At 39.3% G+C, this 19,754-nt stretch overlaps 1 protein-coding gene across 1 annotated transcript in view; it reads left to right on the forward strand.

The window, feature by feature from the left end:
* PHACTR1 (phosphatase and actin regulator 1) overlaps positions 1 to 19,754 on the forward strand; it is an 815,088-nt gene that overhangs the window by 43,341 nt on the left and 751,993 nt on the right. Inside the window, exon 4 of the mRNA XM_006891609.1 lies at positions 5,731 to 5,877. Within this exon, the coding sequence (XP_006891671.1) occupies positions 5,731 to 5,877 (147 nt within the window). The remainder of the gene's footprint in view (positions 1 to 5,730; positions 5,878 to 19,754) is intronic.

A 19,754-nucleotide genomic window follows, 5' to 3' on the forward strand; every position in this document is an offset into this window, starting at 1 on the left:
GGATGGGTGTGTCAGAGGCACTGAGACTGGCACAGGATAGAGCAGGGTTTACGGCTGTTGTACATAGGGTCGCTATGAGTCACAAGCGACTCAATGGCACATAGCAACAACAACAACCTATACTAACAAGGACTGCAGCCTTCAGTGTGGAAGGCATATGGCTCAGCATCAAGATAACAAAAATTCCCACTTCTGGGACAATTGGCAGCATCATAATAGATAGTGAAGAGACTGAGATTGTTAACAGCTTCAGTTTGCTAAACTCCACAGTCAATACTCTCAGTACCAGCAGCCAGGAAATCAACAAATTACATTGGGAAAGTCTGCTATGAGGGGCATCTCCAGAGTACTGAAGAGCAACGATGTCAGCCTGGAGACTAAGGTGCACCTGATCCAAGCCATGGTCTTTGCAATTACATGCTATGCATCAAAAAGCTGGACAATGACTAGGGATGATAAAAGGATTTGTACCTTTGAGCTGTGGTGCTGGAGAAGAGTATTGAATATACAATAGACTGCTGGGAAAACAAACAGGTTCATCCTGGAGGGAAGAATGAGGCTGCCCGTTGGAGGCAAGGATTCTGAAGCTTTGTCTGACATACTTTGAGCATGTTACAAGGAGGAATCAGTACTTATAAGACTTCAAACACTTGTTGCAGAAGATCAAAGACTATAGGCTTCAATATGGATTGCATCTCTACATCAAGAAAACAAAGGTCTTTACCACTGGGCCAATACCCAACATAGTGATAGATGGAGAAAAGATTGAAATTGTCAATTACTTCATCTTACTTAGATCCACAATCAACACCACTGGCACCACAAATCAAGAAATCAAGAGATATATTGTGTTGGGAAAGTCTCCTATCAGGGATCTTTTCTTAATGAGAGTTAATGATATCAGTTTGAAGACTAAGGTGTGCCTAATTCAAGCCTTAGTCTTTTCAATCACCTACTGTGCACCTGAGAGCTGGACAATAAATAGGAATGACAGAAGTCAATTTATACCTTTGAGTTGTGGTATTGGAGAAGAGTACTGAATACCTAATGAACTTCCAAAAGAACTAACAGTATGTCTTGGATAAGGTGCAGCGAGAGTGCTCCTTAGAGAGAAGGTGGTGAAGCCTCACCTCATGTACTTTAATCATTTGTTAGAAGTGGGTATTCCTTGGAAAGGGACATTATACTAGTAAAGTTGGAAGGTCAGTGAAAGAAAGGAAGACTCCCAGTGAGATGAAGTGACACAGTGACTGCAACAATGGGTTCAAGTATGTCAAGGATGAAGATTGCACAGAATAGGACAGAGTTCAGATCTGTTCTTATTAGGGTCACTATAAGTCATACTCAACTCCATGGCACATAACAGCAACAACAAAGAATATTCAGTATTCTTTGCCAACATCACAATTCAGAGTAATCAATTCTTATGTTATCTTTATTCATTGTCCAACTTTCAGTTGTATACAGAGCAATTGAAAATACTAGGACATGGACCAGGGAGCTTTGCTGGCCTATGGGTAAGAAACTGTGTTGTAATTCCAAAGGCACACAGTTTGGATCGACCAGTTGCTTTGTGGGTGAAGGTTAGACAATCTTCTCCTGTGATTAACTACCTCTGGAAACTTGCTGGGGAAATCACCTACGAGTTGGTTCTGACTTAATGGCACACAGCAACATGTCTGGGATCAGGTGCAGCTTAGTCTTAACAGTGACGTCCTTGCTCTTTAGCACTTTGGGGAAGTCCTTAACAGCAGATTTTCCCTTAGCAACATGTCTTTGGATTTCTTGACAGCTGCTGTCATAAAGTTGATTGTGGGTCCAAGTAAAATGAAATCACTTACAAGTTCAGTCTTTTCTCCATCTATCATAATATTGCCTGTTGGTCCAGTTGTGAGATTTGTGTTTTCTTTCTTTTTTTAAAATTTGTCATTTTTTCCATGTTGTTAAGTGGCGTAGAATGGAGTCTGACTCATAGAAATCCCATGAACAATAGATCTGAACTCTGTCCTATCTTGTGACATCTTTATCATGCCTGACACATTTGAGTCCATCGCTGCAGACACTGTGTCAATCCATCTCATTGAGGATCTTCTCTCCTTGGTTGGCACTCCACTTTTCTATACATGATGTCCTTTTCCAAGAAATAGCCTCTCCTAACAACATATTCAAAAAGTGTGAGATGGAATTTCATCAACTTTGCCTCTGAGAAACATTTTGGTTTCACTTTCTCCAACATCTCTCTGTTCTTTGGGCAGTTCATGGGATGTTCAGTACTCTTCTCCAGCAGTACAACTCAAATGCATCCGTTCTTCTATCATCTGTCTTCACTGTCCAGCTCTCAGATGCACAGCAGGTCATTAGAAAGACCACGGCCTGAATCAGGAGCACCTTAGTTTTTTGACTCATATAATTGCTTTTCAGAACGTTGGAGAGATCCTTAACAGCAATCAATCATTCACATTTATTGCATTTCATACATGTACTTTGTTTTACACTATTATTTATATACACTGTGTTTCATTCATGTACATTACATTTTATACATTCATCTACTTTATATTTTGCATAATTAATTGCCTTGATTTATTGCTATTATCACTCCATATTTTTAAGTCACATTGAACCTTTCCCTGTCCTTTATCCCTCTTCACCCACCAACTTCAACTATTCCAATACTTTTTCCTCCTTCTCCTTTTTCTGACTCCCTTTTGTCTTCTTCTCCCCTTTTGAACATTTCTACAGATCTTGCTCAGTTATCTTCCTATTTTAACAATTATTTGACATTTCTTCAAAAAAGCTAAACATAGAAATCCTATATGACCCAGCTTTTCTACTGCTAAGAATATATCCCAAGGAAATCATAATTGAAACATGAATAGACAGGTGCACCTATGTCCATAGCAGTGTTATTCTTAATAGCAAGAAAATGGAAACAGCCCAAATGCCCAACAAATGAAAGGATTGAGGAACTGTGGTATATCTACAAAATGGAGTACTATGCAGCACTAAGTAATAGCTATGTCATAAAATATTATATAACATGGAACAGCCCAGAGATCATTATGCTGAGTGAGAGCATTATGTGGAGTGAAATAATTCAGTCACATAAGGACAAATATTGCATAAGACCACTATTGTGAAATAATATTTGTGTTTTCTTGATGTTGAGAAGTAACCCATTTTGAAGGCTGTAGTCTTTGATCTTTTGCAATAAGTGTTTTTAATCTTCTCCTTCTGCAAGCAAGATTGTGTCACCTGCTTAATGCAGGGTTTTGGTGAATCTTCCTCCAATTCCAATGTCACATTCTTATTCATATAATCCAATTTTATGACTATTTTGCTCAACATGCAGATTGAATTTGTATGGAGAAAGGACACAACCCTGACACATACCTTTCCTGATTTAGAGCATGTAGTGGTCCCTTGTTTTGCTTAAGCAACTCCTTGTTGGTGCTTTCTTATACCAATCTATAGGTTAGCAGCTGAGGACAAGTCATTGACACCACACAGGGAGAAAGATGAACAATCTTTCAAATCCCTGTGCAATTTACTGCTTCTAAAAACCCACTGGAGGTTTGGGTATGAATTGGTTCTAACTCAGTACACTACAACAGGAAAAATTTTAAGAAATGGAAAACTTTCAGAATTTCAGTAGTCAGAAAAAAAACAATAAAGGAACAAATTTTTCCTTAAGAAGGAGATTGATGATTTTTAGCATAACTTGTTGAATGGCAAGCGTAGAAATCAGGGGAGGGGACGATAAGAAGGAGTTAGCAGCACAAATAGTCAAGGAGCTAAAAGTTTTGCTGGAAAATTAAATGGAAAGAGAAGGAAATAATATAGTAGACCTTGGCCTAGTGCATAGAGAGTAGGCCAGCTAACCCTAACGGGCATCTCTCCCCTGGTTCTAAACCACCAGCTATCTCTGCAGGAGAAAGATGAAGAATTTCCTCCTGTATGATTTATAGTCTTTGAAAATCTGCTGGAGGGTTAGCTATGCACTCCATGACAATGAGTTTGACGTGTTTTTGTTTTGTTTTGCTCTTTGTTTTTAAGAGGAAGCAGCAAGGTCAAAGGTAGATAGAGTTTTCTAAAATAAAGAATCCCTAGGAATTGTGACATTGATGTGTCAAATGGGAGAATGGTTACCCATGGTGGACGGTGTTTGGTGGAGCTCCTGGATTAAAACAAGCTTGGAAGCAGGAGTGCCATCGGAAATAGCTTGCCTGCAGAAACCCTATGAACCTGGAGAGAGGATGAAAGTTATACAAGTATCCAGGTCTTTTTTTCATAGGGTTGTTATGAGTTGCCTACAACTTGACAGCACTTAACAACAACAACAGGTACTGTGAAGATAGGAATAAATACTGAGAGACTGAAGATTTGGGGGTGAGTTGTTAGAACTGCCAACTTCAGCGGAGAGGAGAAGCAATTCCTCCTCTGAGACTGAAGGGCAAGACAGTGAAATTTTCTTTGTAGCATTGAGAGAATCAGGGTAAGTTTTATCTGTGAACTCCAGGTGAGCTCTTATGAGGCAGCAGAGATGATGATATCAGACCACAGAGAGACCAAGTACCAAAAGTGGTCAAAGGATAAAAAAGGTCAGCCCATCAGTAGGCTCAATGAGATTATCAACCCATTCTGACCCACACCCCAGAACTTTCCTAGGTCATCATGTGTATCTATGTTGGGGGCCATGGTGCAAACTTTCAAAGCAAATATAAAATCCCTTTGTTTTTCACTTCTTCCTGGGAAGCAGTGGTACAAAGTTGCAGAGACTACAGGAATAATCCAAAGACTATTTTTGTCATATAGTAACCAAAACACAGAAAAGATTGAAGGTTAATTAATGAGTATTTAGGAAGAGATAAGAATTTCCTAGAAGTCTGTGGTTGTGATGCGGAGTGGGGGGTTGTTGTTAGCTATGTCCTGAATATACCCTACCTACATTCAGAAGAGCAACACTAGAAGCCTTCCTGCCAAGTTCCTCCCAAACTCACATAATATTTTCCTCTATCCTCCACTTGAGAATACAAGGGACAAGTAAGAGACTTGGATGGATTTCAGATGTGGTTCCCTCTCTGATCTCCTGTCTGAGAAGGGATGGGGCAGTTGAGTACCCCTGCAATGCCCATCTCTATTACCATCTAGATCTGGGATTGCAGTGCTGGGAGTATATAACCCAGCAGTGAAAGCCCAACTTAGAGTAGTTGTCCTGCATCTCCAGCCTGGTGATAATGTGTGTTGAAGAGACCTCAGTGTGCACTTGGAGAGCAGAGTAAGTGCGTTTGGCGGGAGAGGGCACAGTGCTGACTGGGCATCTTTGCGGTGGAGTCTCCCCTTTCGCGTTAGCCTATCTATGCTGAGAGCTGACAAACTGGGGCTGCAGGCACGAGGCAGTGAGGCAGCCCGAAGCACTGACCCTTTGGCCCTGAGGCTGGGAGAGGAGTTAGCGGGAGCCCTGGGCACCAGCCAGGGACAGCCTGCTCTCTGCTCCAGTCCACGAATCCTTAACGGATTTTCTTTCTCTCCCTTTCACCCTTTTCTCTCCTTTGCTCTTTCTTTCTCTCTCCCTCTTTTTCCCCCTTTTTTCCTTCTCTTTCCCCTCCCTCCCCCACCTTCTTCCCTTCTTCTCCCACCCCTCCCCCTTTCCGAGGATCCTCTTCCTTCCCCTCCTCCCCCTCTGCGCCTCTCCCCCTCTCTCCCTCTCCATCCTTTTCTCCCTCTCAGCTCGCCGGGCGACCCTGCTCTTGCCTCCCACATTAATGGCGGCATCTTCGGAGGATGATATAGACCGGAGGCCCATCAGGAGGGTCCGCTCCAAGAGTGACACGCCGTACCTCGCGGAGGCCAGGATCTCCTTCAACCTGGGCGCAGGTAAGGAGGACTTGTGCGCTGTGCATTCACTCCTCACCCAGCTCACTCCTCCCCGCCCTCCTCCTGGCCGGTCCAGCCCCCATACTGGTCCCACTCTGCCCTCCCCCCTCCCCGCAGGGCGCCAGGCGCTCACTCTCTTTGTGTTGCGGGTGTCAGGAGGGTGTGTGTGTAAGAGAGGGATGCGGAGGTGGGGGAGGGTAGTGCGTGGAACCCCATATCCGCCCAGGAGCCACAGCGGGGCTTTCCCTTCCTGCAGAGAGGGAAGTATTGTCAGTGGTAACAATGATCCCATCCATTGGCCACAAGAGAGGTCAGGGTGAGGGTCTGCAGGCTGGGCGTGGAGGCGCTGCCCATGCTCCATTTGGCGAGTAGGTTTGCTGGCAGGGCTGCCACGAGGTGGAACTTGTTGGTGACATTCAGACTCTGGTGGTTGTGACAGGTTGGTAGTACTGCTGTGTGTTGGAGTGAAGAGGGGGCGGGGTTGACTCCTTGAGAGTGGAACCTTTCTCTCTCACCAAACCGCTGGAAACCACTGTGACAATACTATCCACAAGACCGAAGGACTCATGTTCCTTCATTAGAAGCTGGCTCTGGAACTCTTGTCCAAAGTGACCCAATGCAATTTAAGGGGGGTGGGGGAGTGGGGAGAGAGAATTGCTGAGATGACCGAAAGAGGATGAAAGAAGGAAAAGGACAATTTAAAAAGAGTCTAAATCACTCTCACTGAGAGCTCTCAGGGGTTACCTGCGGTTCCCAATACTGAGTTTTGGACTCCCACTCACAGGCAGACTTCATGCCTCTTTTGCCCCAAGTAAGTTATCACTACCAATGGGAGAAAGTTGTTCACCAGTAACTTCACAGTGCTGCTTCCCTCACCCCCAGCCTTGAATGACTCCTGTGCCCCAACCTTGGCTTGTGTTCCTTCTTTTTCAGAGTTCCACAGTATTCTAGACATTTTGATACAAATGAAGTGAGGGAATTTTCCTAAAGGCGCTGTTTAAAAATAAGTTTAAAAAGCAGATGATGATGAAGCCTTTTTATCTAGGGAAGTAAAAATCCTTTTAAATGAAACCTAATCAAAAAGGGTGTGTTTGTATGTGTACAAGTAGGTGGTTTGGGGGTGTGTATTTACACAATGAGGAAATTCAAATGATGGGTATTCATGCCCAATGAGAAGTTTAGAGAAAAGGAGAATGATATGCTCAAAAAAAGAAATGTTCTGACTAAGCACCTAAGAGCTCAGGTTGGGAGAATGGCAACAACAGCCAAATTCCTTGAGTGTAATTTTCCCATCTTGATGATCCGAGCTCTTGTAATCATACATAAGCCTTTATTTTTGTCAATGTTTATCTCAGGCCATGTAAAAGGGGACTTCATTGTGAAAGCTTTGGCACACTATGTGACATACTGCAATATTCTATGGCACTCATTTTGGAACTGTTGAAACTCTAACTTGTATGCTCCAGGCTTATCATATTGTTGTGAGACATCTTGTAAAGGATTGTGAAGAGTTTGTTTTAGGATCAAGATTGTTTTTCCAGTCCAGGGCATTAGAAATTGTTATACCGATCCCTTTGCTACCAAGATTCCCTTAGGGTGTATTAGACACAGTAGATAAAGATGGTTTGCCTTCTGTTAGTACTTCTAACAAGCAAAGAAGAATAAAACATTTACAAAGTGATGCAAGGGTCAGCTACAGCTGAGAAAAGTTGAGCTATTTTGTTACTCAATATGACTTGCAGGCTTTTCATCTGGTTAAATTATTCTGGAGGTTAACCAATTAAAAGACTGACCCAGGAAGTATTTGTCTTAATTTCCTTTGGAAATAAATTCACAGGATTTCCTTAGAACCTTCTGCCAGGTCCTTGAAGTACCCTTAAATGCAAAGTAGCAAGAAAGACACAGTAAAAAAGAAAAGTGCGTTAGAGAGGGTGTTGGGAAGGGAGGGATAGCAGTCTCAGCAGGCCATACTGCAGTAAGGGAGCTGTCCTTCCCTGTGGTACTGAAGCCAAGGACTCTAATAGAGATGTGACTGTAGCATGGACATTGGAGGAGGCGGTATGCAGTGCTCTGTGATGGCATTCCAGGGAAAATGCACAAGGCCTGGCTACGGAAAACTTTTCTATCCTTGAACTACTTCTCATGCCTACTGCTCCACAGCTCAAATCGGGTGTTCTTGCTCTAGTTTCATGCCTGCTCACTCCTGGGGCTTTGTTTATTTTCCAGATGGTTTCTGGTTGCTTTCCTGACAAAGTAAGATCTGCTTGCAGATGTGCCTTCCCCCACCCCTACCCCCATTTAAGAGTAATTGTAACTCCTCCTTATAAAAGCAAACAGCCTTGTTTATCTCTTTGAGCAGCAAGTTGTAATTAAACTATTAGTGTCATTATCACATTGCTTGAACAGAGGAATCTGTACATTCTGGGTTAATTACATACTTTGGACACAGAGAATTTGGTTTGTCTCTTGACAACAATTTATTAACAATTAAGCAAGGAAGCTGTTTCCTACCTCTTTCCTGCCTCTCCATAGTCATTGCTTATTCTTCCCAGAGAAAATCTTTGATATGAACTATTTGTGCTTAATATTAATTTTCACACATATTCATTATATATTAATTCATGTGTAGTGTTTAAGAGATAGGAAGTACATCGAGGAAGTAAATGTCTATTTTTCATTTTACTGAGGTATCTTAGAATCATTTGGGGTATACACAGTGCTCAATGAAAGTACACATTCTGAATACTAATTAAATATTTAAGCATTCCTTCAATTACACCCACTGACAATTCTAAGCAATATAATTTCATAAACAACTCCATAACTTGTGTGAAAGGTCTATTTCTTCACCAAAAGTCCTAAGCAATTCAAAGAATAGTATCCAAATATGGATCTTTCATCACTTTATGAAGATGTTAATTTCAAGGTTCATCTTACTGTGAAAAAGAGAACAGAAGTTTCTGAGACTTGAGTGTTATTTTTCTAAAGAGCCCCCTTCTTAGATTTTCAAAACTTCTGCTCAGTGAAATGTGCAACAATGAATGAATGGAAATCTCTATAAATCTCTATAAACTTTCATTAAAATCTCAATAAAAAATAATTCTGCCCAGCCCTTAATATTTATATAAATATTGACAAATAGTCATTTGCTGAAGACAGGAGAAATGTAAAATAAAATTAATGCATTTGCTGAAGGTTATACAGACACACTGACCTCACTTCAAGTACTGGAAGAGGTTTATCCTGAGAAATTCAAATGCGCTAAAAGGGCATCTTATAAGAGAAGAGTTTGTTCACACTATTAGTAGCAAGTGTTTTAAAATTATATTCACATTAATGAATATCACTGACTCCATCTGTCTTAGGAAATCATTCATCCACATCTATGTCCCACAAAATCGGCCACAAAAAGAAAAGTTACAGCTAATGCACCAGACATTTTCTGATAAGGTATTGAATTCCTAAACATAAATTGCATTATTCCCAGTATATAGGAAAGATTCTGATACATAGAACGTGCTAAACAGAGACATCTTAGTAATTACACATGAACGTGTTAGATAAATAGAAGATTTAGGCACATCTAAAGTTACTTAAGGGAATGCAAAAAAAGGAAGATTTATCATCCCCACTGGGGACTTTTTTAAACACAAAATCAATGTTGGGCATTTTTGAGAAGAATATTCAATACATTTTTTTAGCCATATGGAGATTTATCATTGTTAGCATTTCAGAATTGTTTTGTCTGGAAAATTTTCAAATTAAAGTTATCCCAGAGTACACACTCACTCCAGAAAGATGAGAACTCTTTTATCTCCTACTGTCATCTAAAGATAGCTGTTCTGACTTCCACAGGTTTCTTCTATTCTTTAAAGGGCCAGAGATTACTGGAAGTCAGAAGTGGGTTGGTCTGAATAATTATGAAATGGATGGGGCAGCCAGATTGTTACAAATCGGATGTTGGAATATCCTTTATCCCTTTTGGAACTAAGAAAGAAGACTTTGATCACGTAGCTGAATTGTAGAAGTCCCTAATGTTGAGAACTGGCAGTCCAAAATGTACTATTATCTCTTTAGCAATGAGATCTGTCCCTAAACAAAATAGTGACTATTGTTATAATGAGAGAAAGACTATATTTTCTCAATTGAAAGCTCCTGGCAAGCATCCTCTTTTATTCTGTCATTAAAAAATGTCCTCTTCCTCTTTTTCTATGTATATGTAGATAAACAGATATAAAGATAGATACATAGGTGTACATAGATACAGAGAAACATAGATAAGTATGCAGAAAGATTTATTGAATTAAATGTATAAGTAGATTTATTGATTTCAAATTTACTCCGTCACATATATGGTTCTAGCTCTTATTTGGCGTGTCTAGTCTCTCTTTTCAAGTATTATTTCTCACACTCATTAACCAAATAAATGACCACAGGTTTCTGTTAGGAGGGAAGGCATCTGAAATTCTGTCCTTCTTCTTAATTTGATAATGTGAGTAAGGTGGTGGTAAGGAAGTCAGCCTCAGTTAATATAAATAATATGAACAAGTTACAGGAAGGTAACTAACAATATGTGATATGACACTTACCATCTCATAACTGAAACAACAAATTTTAAGATCATTTATGGGGAAATCTGAATGAAAAATCTTTCTTAAGTGATTACTGTTTCTTAGTGTCTTTGGTCTAAGCTTTATTAAAATTCCTAAACAACTAAACATTGTACTGTTGCCTAATGATTTAATGTTAAATTGTTTGTTTGCTTTCTATATATGTTCAAATAATTTTATTCCCTGAAAGATTATGGAGGTTTTTTTCATAAAAAATGTCAAGAACCTGACTCACATCCAGAAGAACCTAGTATAAAGATGCTTGTCCAGTAAGACTTAGGTCAAGTTATATATTCTTTCTAGGCTTTGATTCACTTATCTCTAAAGTGAAGGACATAGGCTAAAAAAGATGGTCAAGTCTTATCCAGTCTTTAAAGTTTATGTGAATAGTTTTCTTGCTTCTACTGTGAACATAAAATATAATTTATTTTACATGCAGTATTGCTTAGAAATTACAGTCAGAATTTCTAATGGTATTAAGCATAAAGTTCCATACTTATAATTAGAAGTAGTTACAAATACTTAATGTCTATAAACTAATAACTGAATGTTGGCACTACACACTCCCTCAGTGGGGGTATGGAAGAAAGGTCTGATAATTTCTTTTTATAATAATTATAATCAAGAAAACTTTGTGGAACAGTTCTCCTCTGTACAAGTAGAGTCAACATGAGTCTAAATCAACCTTATTGCAACTAACAACCACATATAATGTGAGTTTCATTGCATCTAACAACCACATGCAATATGTTCTTTCAATTACATGGGAGGAAATAAGCATTGTGATAAAAATATTTTAGCCCAAAGAATTGTTGCTGTCATGTGCTGTCAAGTCAGAACTGACTCTGTGCTGATGCTGCAGAAGTTTCTCAGATGCTTTCAATTGCACAGGAGACCATCCATCTTTCTCCTGAAGGGTAGCTGGTAGATTTGAACTGAGTGCAACTTCTTACTACTAGGCCACCAGAGTTTCCTAGCAAAAATAATTAATATTTATTAATGATACACATTTAATATACAGCATATTTAGAGAATATATTAATTTAGATATGTAGGGACTAGAGTCTCTAACAGAGTTCGTGTTTAATAACTTGCTTGTGTCATTGAATAAGACACTGAAGCACTCTTAGCAATAAAGGAAGAATCAGGAAACTAAAAAGGAATTCTTTTCACAATTCTCATTTCCCTGTCTCTATTCTGTTCTCATATAATTAATAGAGAAATAGGTGTAGAAGGTGTATATTTTGCCTTTATATCTTTGCATTTCCAGGAAGGGGGAACATGTATTTACTCCATCTAAAAAGCAGAACCTGCCAAGATGCACAGAGCTGAATGCCATTGAGCTGATTCCAACCCATAGTAACCCCCACATGATGGAATAGAAGTGTTTCACCATGTTTCCTAGATCATAATCTTGACAGCTCTCTTCTCTCTCAGAGGTTCTGGTTAGTTTGAGGTGCCCACTTTCTGATGAACAGCTAAATGCTCAATTAACCCTTGCACCCCAAAGACTCCTTAGATGGTTAGTGTACATCTCTGGAATTTATAAATGGAATAATTCTAACCTATGGGCATAAAACTTGGCCATAAACTATACTTATCCCCTCTTTTATCTCTATAAACATATAAATGAGACAAAAGCAAATAAACTACTCTTCAGAGTAGATACAGATGAACATTTTCTTAGTTATCTGCTATGTGGTTAGGTGCCCACTGAGTCAGAGCTAACCCTCCAGCAGGTTTTCAGTGATAGTTAATTGCACAGGAGGAGACTGGCCATCTTTCTCTCACTGAGCAGCTGGTGGATTCAGTGTGCTTTGGGATTGCAGTGCAGCTTCCTACCACTAGGCCATGAGAGCTCCCTTCTTAGTTATCCACTGCTTGCATAACAGAGGTGCCACTAATGAGTGGCTTTAACAAGGAAACATTTATTTTCTCACAGTTCAGGAGACTAGAAATCTGAATTTGGGGTTCCAGCTCAGAGGGAACACTTTCTCACTCTGCTGTTTGTGGAGGAAGATTTTTGTATCTTTTTAGTTCTTGCTCCCTCATGATCCTAATGCAAGTTCGCATCCCTCTCCCCCAGGCTCCTCTGTGCTCATTAGATTAATCCTTTTTATATCACAAAAGGGATCAAATCATGATACACCCTACAATAATCCTAACTCATTAACTCTTTCTCAAGCGGATTTTAAGATTTGCAAATAGAATTTAGCATTTAGAACATACGTTTATTAATGCATTTTTATGCCAAAACAAACTTATCAGAATTTATTTGTGAAGCTACTCTTTGGCACCTCATAACAATAACATTTCTTTGCTACATAGAAATTCAATTTGAGGTCTGCTGTTTAGTGTGTAAGTGAAAGAACTGAAATTCAAGTGGGAACAGAAAATAACTTGGAAAGATGACTTTTTTTCCTCCCTTGACTTAGAAAGATGGAAAAAAAGGACATACCCTTAGCTGGTGTGTTATGTAAACAAGAGTGCTTCAAAGAACAGTTGATAAATAAAACATTTTTATTATCATATGAAAATTTTCATTGTCATATCATGGTTCAAGAGGAATTTTAGCACATTTAGCATATCTGTTTCATATTTTCCTCTCTCTCCTACCCACCACCTGTCCACTTGGATAGGTGCTGTGCAGTGGGTTTTTGTTTTAGTTGTTGATTGCCTTCAAGTCAAGCATGACTCATAGAGACGCTATGAACAAAAGGCCTGAAACCCCTCTACGTCTATTGATATTTATTGAAGTTCATAGGATTTCCAGAGGAATGTTATTTAGGAAGTGGATGCCACTCCTGCTTCCAAACCTGTCACAGTATGTTATTGTTGTTATGTGCCATTGAGTTGCTTGTGATGTATAATGATCTTATGTACAGCAGCTCTGAACCCTTCCTTGTCCTGAGCCATTCTCACTAACTCTGACACACCAACCTCCATCTCCCGAGTTACTGCATCAATCCATCTCATCCAGGGTCTCCCTCTCCTGTGCTGTCTGACCACCCTTCCGAGTTCTTGCCACATGCCCACAGTATATGAGATGGAGTTTCAAAATCCTAGCCTCCAAGGAAAGACTTGGCTTCACCCTCTCTAAGACAGACCTATTTGTTCTCTTGGCAATCCATAGTATGTTCAAGACTCTTCTCCAGCACCACAACTCGAAGGCATCAATCCATTCCATGAGCACAATCTTTTTAAAGCCCTCACAGCAGAAAAGAATCAAGTAGAATTGTGGACTAGAATGCAAGATGACCTAACTCTCTGATGTGTAGTGGGTAGTGGATGTGATTTGGGGAGAAGCAGGGGTAATAGCCTTATTGAGATTTTAATTGCTTTAATGTAACATTTTCTTTTCTAAAAAAAAACAGAAAATGCCTTCTATAGATTTATTGAATGGTGATGGAGACTCTTAACTTTCTACATTGATTGCTGACTAATTTTCCACTAATAGTCTCTGATGGCCTAGTGGTAAGAAGTTACACTGCAATCCCAAAGGCACGCAGTTCAAACCCACAAGCTGCTCTGAAGAAGAAAGGTGGACAATTTCTCCCAAGCGATTAACTACTTTTAGAAACCCACCAGAGGGTCAGCTATGAGTTCGTTCCAACTTGATGGTACAAAACAACAATACAACAACAACAGTCACTTTAGAGAGCTCTGGTGGTCTAGTGGTAAGGAGTTGTTCTGCAATCCTGACGACACGTGGTTCAAATCCACCAGCTGCTCCACAGGAGAAAGATGGGCAATCTCCTCCTGTGCAATTAAATTGCCTCTGAACACCCACTGGAAGGTCAGCTATGGGTCAGTTTCCACTTGATGGTGCACAACAAAAACAAGAGTTATTTTACATTTATGAATGAAAATATTGCATAAAAGCCTGTAGCTGTCCTATTAATATTTTTTTTCTGCTTTGGTATAGTCAAAAAGAACAATTTAGTGGATCAGTCCTTGAATAATAATCAGGGTACCACTGTAGACCTACAGGCCTGACACATTCGTTGGTTTTGAAACTATTTTGAGCTTCATCAGTAAGATAATTTTCCACTTAGAAACATAAACTGCTTATTATTTCTAAGTCTCTAAAAATCAAACAGCAAATTAATGTAATACTGCTGTTGTGGATAAGTGCTGTTGATTTGGCTCTGACTCATAGAAACTATGTGCAGCAGAATCAAATCTTGTCCATTCCCACACCATCCTCACAATCTCAGGTGTGCCTTGTTGACTTATTGAAGTCACTCTGTCAGTTCATATTCTTAAAGATATTCCCCCCTTTCACTGATGCCCTGCTGCTTTTCCAAATTGTTCTTTTCCAGAGACAGACCCCTCCTGAAAACATGCCCAAAGAATGTATGACAAAGTCTTTTTACTTTTGCTTCTAAGGCATACTCTGGCTTCACCTCTTCTGAGAGAAGTTTATTTGTTCTTTGGCAATGTATGGTATATTCAATATGCCTCACCAACACTATAATTCAAAGGTATCAGTTCTTCTCTGATCTTCCTTATTCATTATCCATATTTCACATGTGTATGAAAAAAATTGAAAATACCATTGCTTATGGCAACCACACCTTAATTTTTAAAGTGACATCTTTGTTTTTTCAGCACTTTGAAGAGGTTGCTGGCAGCAGATTTTCCCAGTATTATATATCATTGATTGTTTTTGTACTACTTCATCCTTTGGTGTTGATGAGGAAAATGTTTCTACTCCATCCATGACCTATTTGGGAAGAAAGGAGGAATAATAATAGAATAATAGTCTTTCACTTAACAAATATTACAAGAGCATTCACTATGTTTCCTCTTTATAAATTTGGGAAACATTTGTCATATATAGAAAAGATGTTTTCATAAATACTTTTATAAAGTTACATGGTACAAATAAATGAGGTTTTTCTGTCATGTCCTACCTATCTCATTTCAGATCATTCAAACCTAACATTTTTAATTATAAAATCAGCCTAAGTGATTTTTCTCAAACCACAGTTTGAAAAGTATTGTCTTAACTCCTGGTCTTCTAGTTCTTTCTGAACTGCATTCAGAAGATTGATCTGCAAGGAAAGCTCATGTTGGTATTGGTTTACAGCTAGAAGTATGGTATATTATTCTTTTCCGTGGATATGAATCAAATTAAAGAAGAAAAACTCCTGAGAATCAAAGCTGTTTGAGCACAGAAGGCATAGTGTCTAAGGTTGCAATACTTAAGGAACTCACAAAAATATCTCTATTTCCTTCAAAATGAGAAGAAAATATAGTGGTAAGAATTGTGCTGCCAGTGCCAAGGTATGAAGTTCAAATCCACCAGCTGCTTCATAGGAGAAAGACGGGCCATCTCCTCCAATGCAATTAACTGCCTCTGAAAACCCACTGGAAGGTCAGTTCTGACTGATGGTACACACAACAACAGGCTAGATTATAGTCACACCAATTCAAGCTGATTTAGACTCAATGACCCTATAGTGTAGGAAAGAACTTCCCCGTATGAATTCCCAGGCTATCAATCTTTATGGATACAGACACTGCATCTTTCTCTCTTAGAGTAACTTGATGAGTTCAAACAACAAATATTTTAGATAGCAGCCCAAGTGCTGTAATCACCCAGATAACAGGGTTCCTTTTGTAAAGGAAGGGGCCGTGAAGGGCGGGGGAAGTGCCTGTGACCTGTGAATTCACAGTAAGGTCTACAAAAAAGTGTGAAAAGAAGCAATGTGAAAACAGTCTCTCTTTTCCCATAAGTAGAACACTTATGAGGTGATACTCCAGTCATTTAGACTCTTGGGGCCTAAATCTCTGATCTTACTTACTAGCTGTGTATCCCTGGTTCAATCACTGATACTTTCTCTGTCTCTAATAGCTTATCTATGAACTGGATTAATAATGGTATCTATCTTAAAAGTTTGTTTTGAAGAACAAAGGTGGTCTCATTTTCTTTTCATCCTCCCAAGGTAGAAAGGATGGTCTTCTGGTAAGTAAAATTACTCCCAAGAACAATCCAAACGAGCTAAAAATCTGAAAACGTTCACAGAGGAACACATTTTCCCCAGGTTGAATTTTATCCCTATTCATTTTATTTTTTTGTTTTCTTGCTTAGTCTTCAGAAAAAAAGTAATGAGCCCATAATTAGAAAAGAAGCCACTGTCAAATTTGAGAAGTTAAGGAAATTGGCATTAAAAATGATTTATCCTTTGGCTCATAGAGTTGTTTTTGAGTCAAAATCAACACAGTGACACATAAAACCATCCTCTAACTTGTGTTAAATGAGCAAACTTGGAGCTACCTTTTTGCAAACTTAACTGTAACTCACTGCAGTCAAGTCAAAAGAGGCTCATAGCTGACCCTCCAAAAGATTTTCAGAGGTTGTAAATAACAAAGGAAAAGATTATCCATCTTTCTCCTGAGTTATTGCTGTGGATTTTTTTTTTAAGGTGGGGCCTCCAAGTTATGCACGTAACTTCCTTCAGACTATGCCACCAGGGCTCCCAGGTGCCATTCTCCATTTTGCAAATAGAAAGGAGGGAAAAAACAAAACCAAAACAAACTCTTATGGGTCTTCCAACATTTCTGTAAAGTTAGAGACATTTCTATGATGTTAGACAAAGTGTTGTATGAGAAGGAAGACAGAGAAAAGTAGAGAAAGATGGATAGAGAAGAAAGAAGGGAGGGTGGAGGGAATAAGAGGATATACAACGTTCCAGATTGAATGTATATACATCCTCATATATCAGGTGAAGACATTTTTTTTAAAAAATCAAGGAATCTTTACATTTGAACAGTGAGAGAAGCATCATCTCTTCTTTTATCATTCAAGCAAGTGTTAAGTGATTAGAGAACCAGCTGATTAAAAAACTGGAGTCTGTGCATACAAGACGAAATCATCCTCTGACGGGCCTACAACTGACATGGACAAACACTCTGCCTAAATTTCCTGGTTATGTGAGGACTAAATGTGAAAATGCTTTGCAAACTGTCAAGTGCTGTGGAAATGCTAGCAGCATATGTGGTCCAGGTGCATGCAACAGCTTTAGCCATCTAGCTCTGGCACAGATAAGCCAGAGACACAAAGAATGGAAAAGTGAGAGGTGGACTTAAAATATTGCTTTTGTCACGGCCAAATGCTCAGCACAGGGCAGAAGTGTGGAAAGATTGAGGAGGTGACGCCTGAGATCATGGCTTCACTGGTCCACTCTCTTCAATGGAAGATTTATGATCTCCTTAAAACGGCATCTAACACCCTGCTCACCATCGTCATCTGTCCGTAAGGGATGCAGCGTTTGACTTTTCACACGTGAGCTACGGACATTTTTCATTCCCTAGTAACGTGCCAACTGCATTCAGTTCCCTTTTGCTAGCGTTCCTCAGAAAGGTACCTACTAGATTAAAACGAAAAACTAGCCTTCTGCACTTGAACCATCAGACAGTGCCGTGAGAGGAGTCTTAGTTTCTTAAAGCCACTGTCACACAAATAGCACAAGAATGGAAGTTTATTGCTCATAGTTTTCGAGGCTAAAAGTGTGAATCAGGGTCTTGAGTGTGTCAGCGCTTTCCTGGTAGGTAAATGCCTGTGACCTCCGGTCTCCTTAGCTTGCCAAGCATCCCCAGTGGCGTCTAATTCCTCCCTTATGTCTCTACGTGTACCCTAGTCTTTGCTTTAAAAATAAATATATATATTGTTTAGATTAGGGATTCTCCTCATGCTGATATGACCCTATTAACAAAACAAAAAGTCCCTTCGTTCCAAACAGGAACACATCCAATGTACAAGGGCCAGAAATTCAAGGTATATTTTTTTCGGAAGACACAATTCAACGAACGTGTAACACAAGGTGGGCAAATAAACAAGTGGCTCGCTCATTCTTTCACAGTCTGCTCTCTTTTCTCTCTTCCTCAATTGAGTGCCCTAATTATTTGTTTTGACCTCACAATCACACAAAACATAGGCTACAAGAAAAAAAAAATCTTCATTTCTAAGAGGAAAAGGCTTGAACATCCCCTGTGGATCTCCAGCAATGGATGGAGGCTGTTGATTTCTCCCACTCAAACCATAGAATTAGACAGTTTGCACAGCTGTGGAGCCAGCTGCCCTGCGTTGTTTCCAGACCTCACACGATGCTGCCTTCCAGCAACATCCTCACTATATCTGAGCATGTCTGTTGACTGTACCCAGCTAAAACAGCAGCTATTTCTAGAAGAAAGTGCCTGCTACCAGCAGTTTGGGGTAGGATTTACAGCTACCTTGCATGAAAGGAGAATTCTGTTATAGAAACAATGTCTCTACGTTCAACTGCTCAGTTGAAATAAACTGAAACCGAATAATGAGTGACTGCAAGTTTTATTTATTTAGTTAATCTGGGCTTTATGGTCTAAAGTCTTCTCTCAAAGGAATTTCATTCATATGAGAGCAAAAATGTTTAGCCAATATCTGAGTTTGAAACTGTGGTAAATAATACAGACCACAACAAACGTTGGTTAACCACTGACTCCCTGTTGTATATAAATCATGGTTTTCATAAGTGTCTTGTATGACATTTTGTCATAAAAAAGACATTTAGCTATTTTTTTACTTATTGCTTTACAATATCTATTGTCTTTTTAAAATTATACTAGTTTATTTAAAAAATTCAACTACATTGTTTTCCAGAACAGATTCTTCCGATTTCCATCACACCTCCATCCGTCAAATTGTACAACCCTATGATTAATCCCTCCCTCCCCCTCCACATCCTCATCCCACCCCCTTTGGATCCATATACTCATTCTACAATAATGGTTTAATACAAATTCATGTTTACTGTATTACTATAATCATGAAAATTGTCATTATTTCAAATTTGTAAGGGCTGGAGTTGGTTTTTCTTTGGCCTGTCATGCAACAGTTTATTGTGAGTCTACAGAAATAATTAGTGAGGTTTCTGAAATCTTAGCCAAAGATTCCACATACTGCTTCACACTTCATGTACCATCATCCCGTTTGCCACAAAAATCTTCCATACTAGGAAGCAACCAGAGAGCATTCAAAAATCACTGTGAATACTGCTGGTGTTGCTATTTAGTTGATTCAAATATATATATATTTTTTATTTTTCAAATTTTGTATGTAGGTTTATCTTTGTACTTCAGGGCCCAAGTTTCAGGTATCTTACAAACATTTGCATTTCTAGAAATACAGTATTCTCCTTTTTCCGTCCACAGAAATCTGAGTACAACCATGTCATCATTTGGCTCACAGAACACCAATCACATAAATGCATGTGTGTGCGTGTG

The sequence above is a fragment of the Elephantulus edwardii genome, unplaced genomic scaffold (assembly GCF_000299155.1).
Source record: "Elephantulus edwardii isolate Elephantulus edwardi_28Jun2011 unplaced genomic scaffold, EleEdw1.0 scaffold00101, whole genome shotgun sequence".
Taxonomy (NCBI): Eukaryota; Metazoa; Chordata; class Mammalia; order Macroscelidea; family Macroscelididae; genus Elephantulus; species Elephantulus edwardii.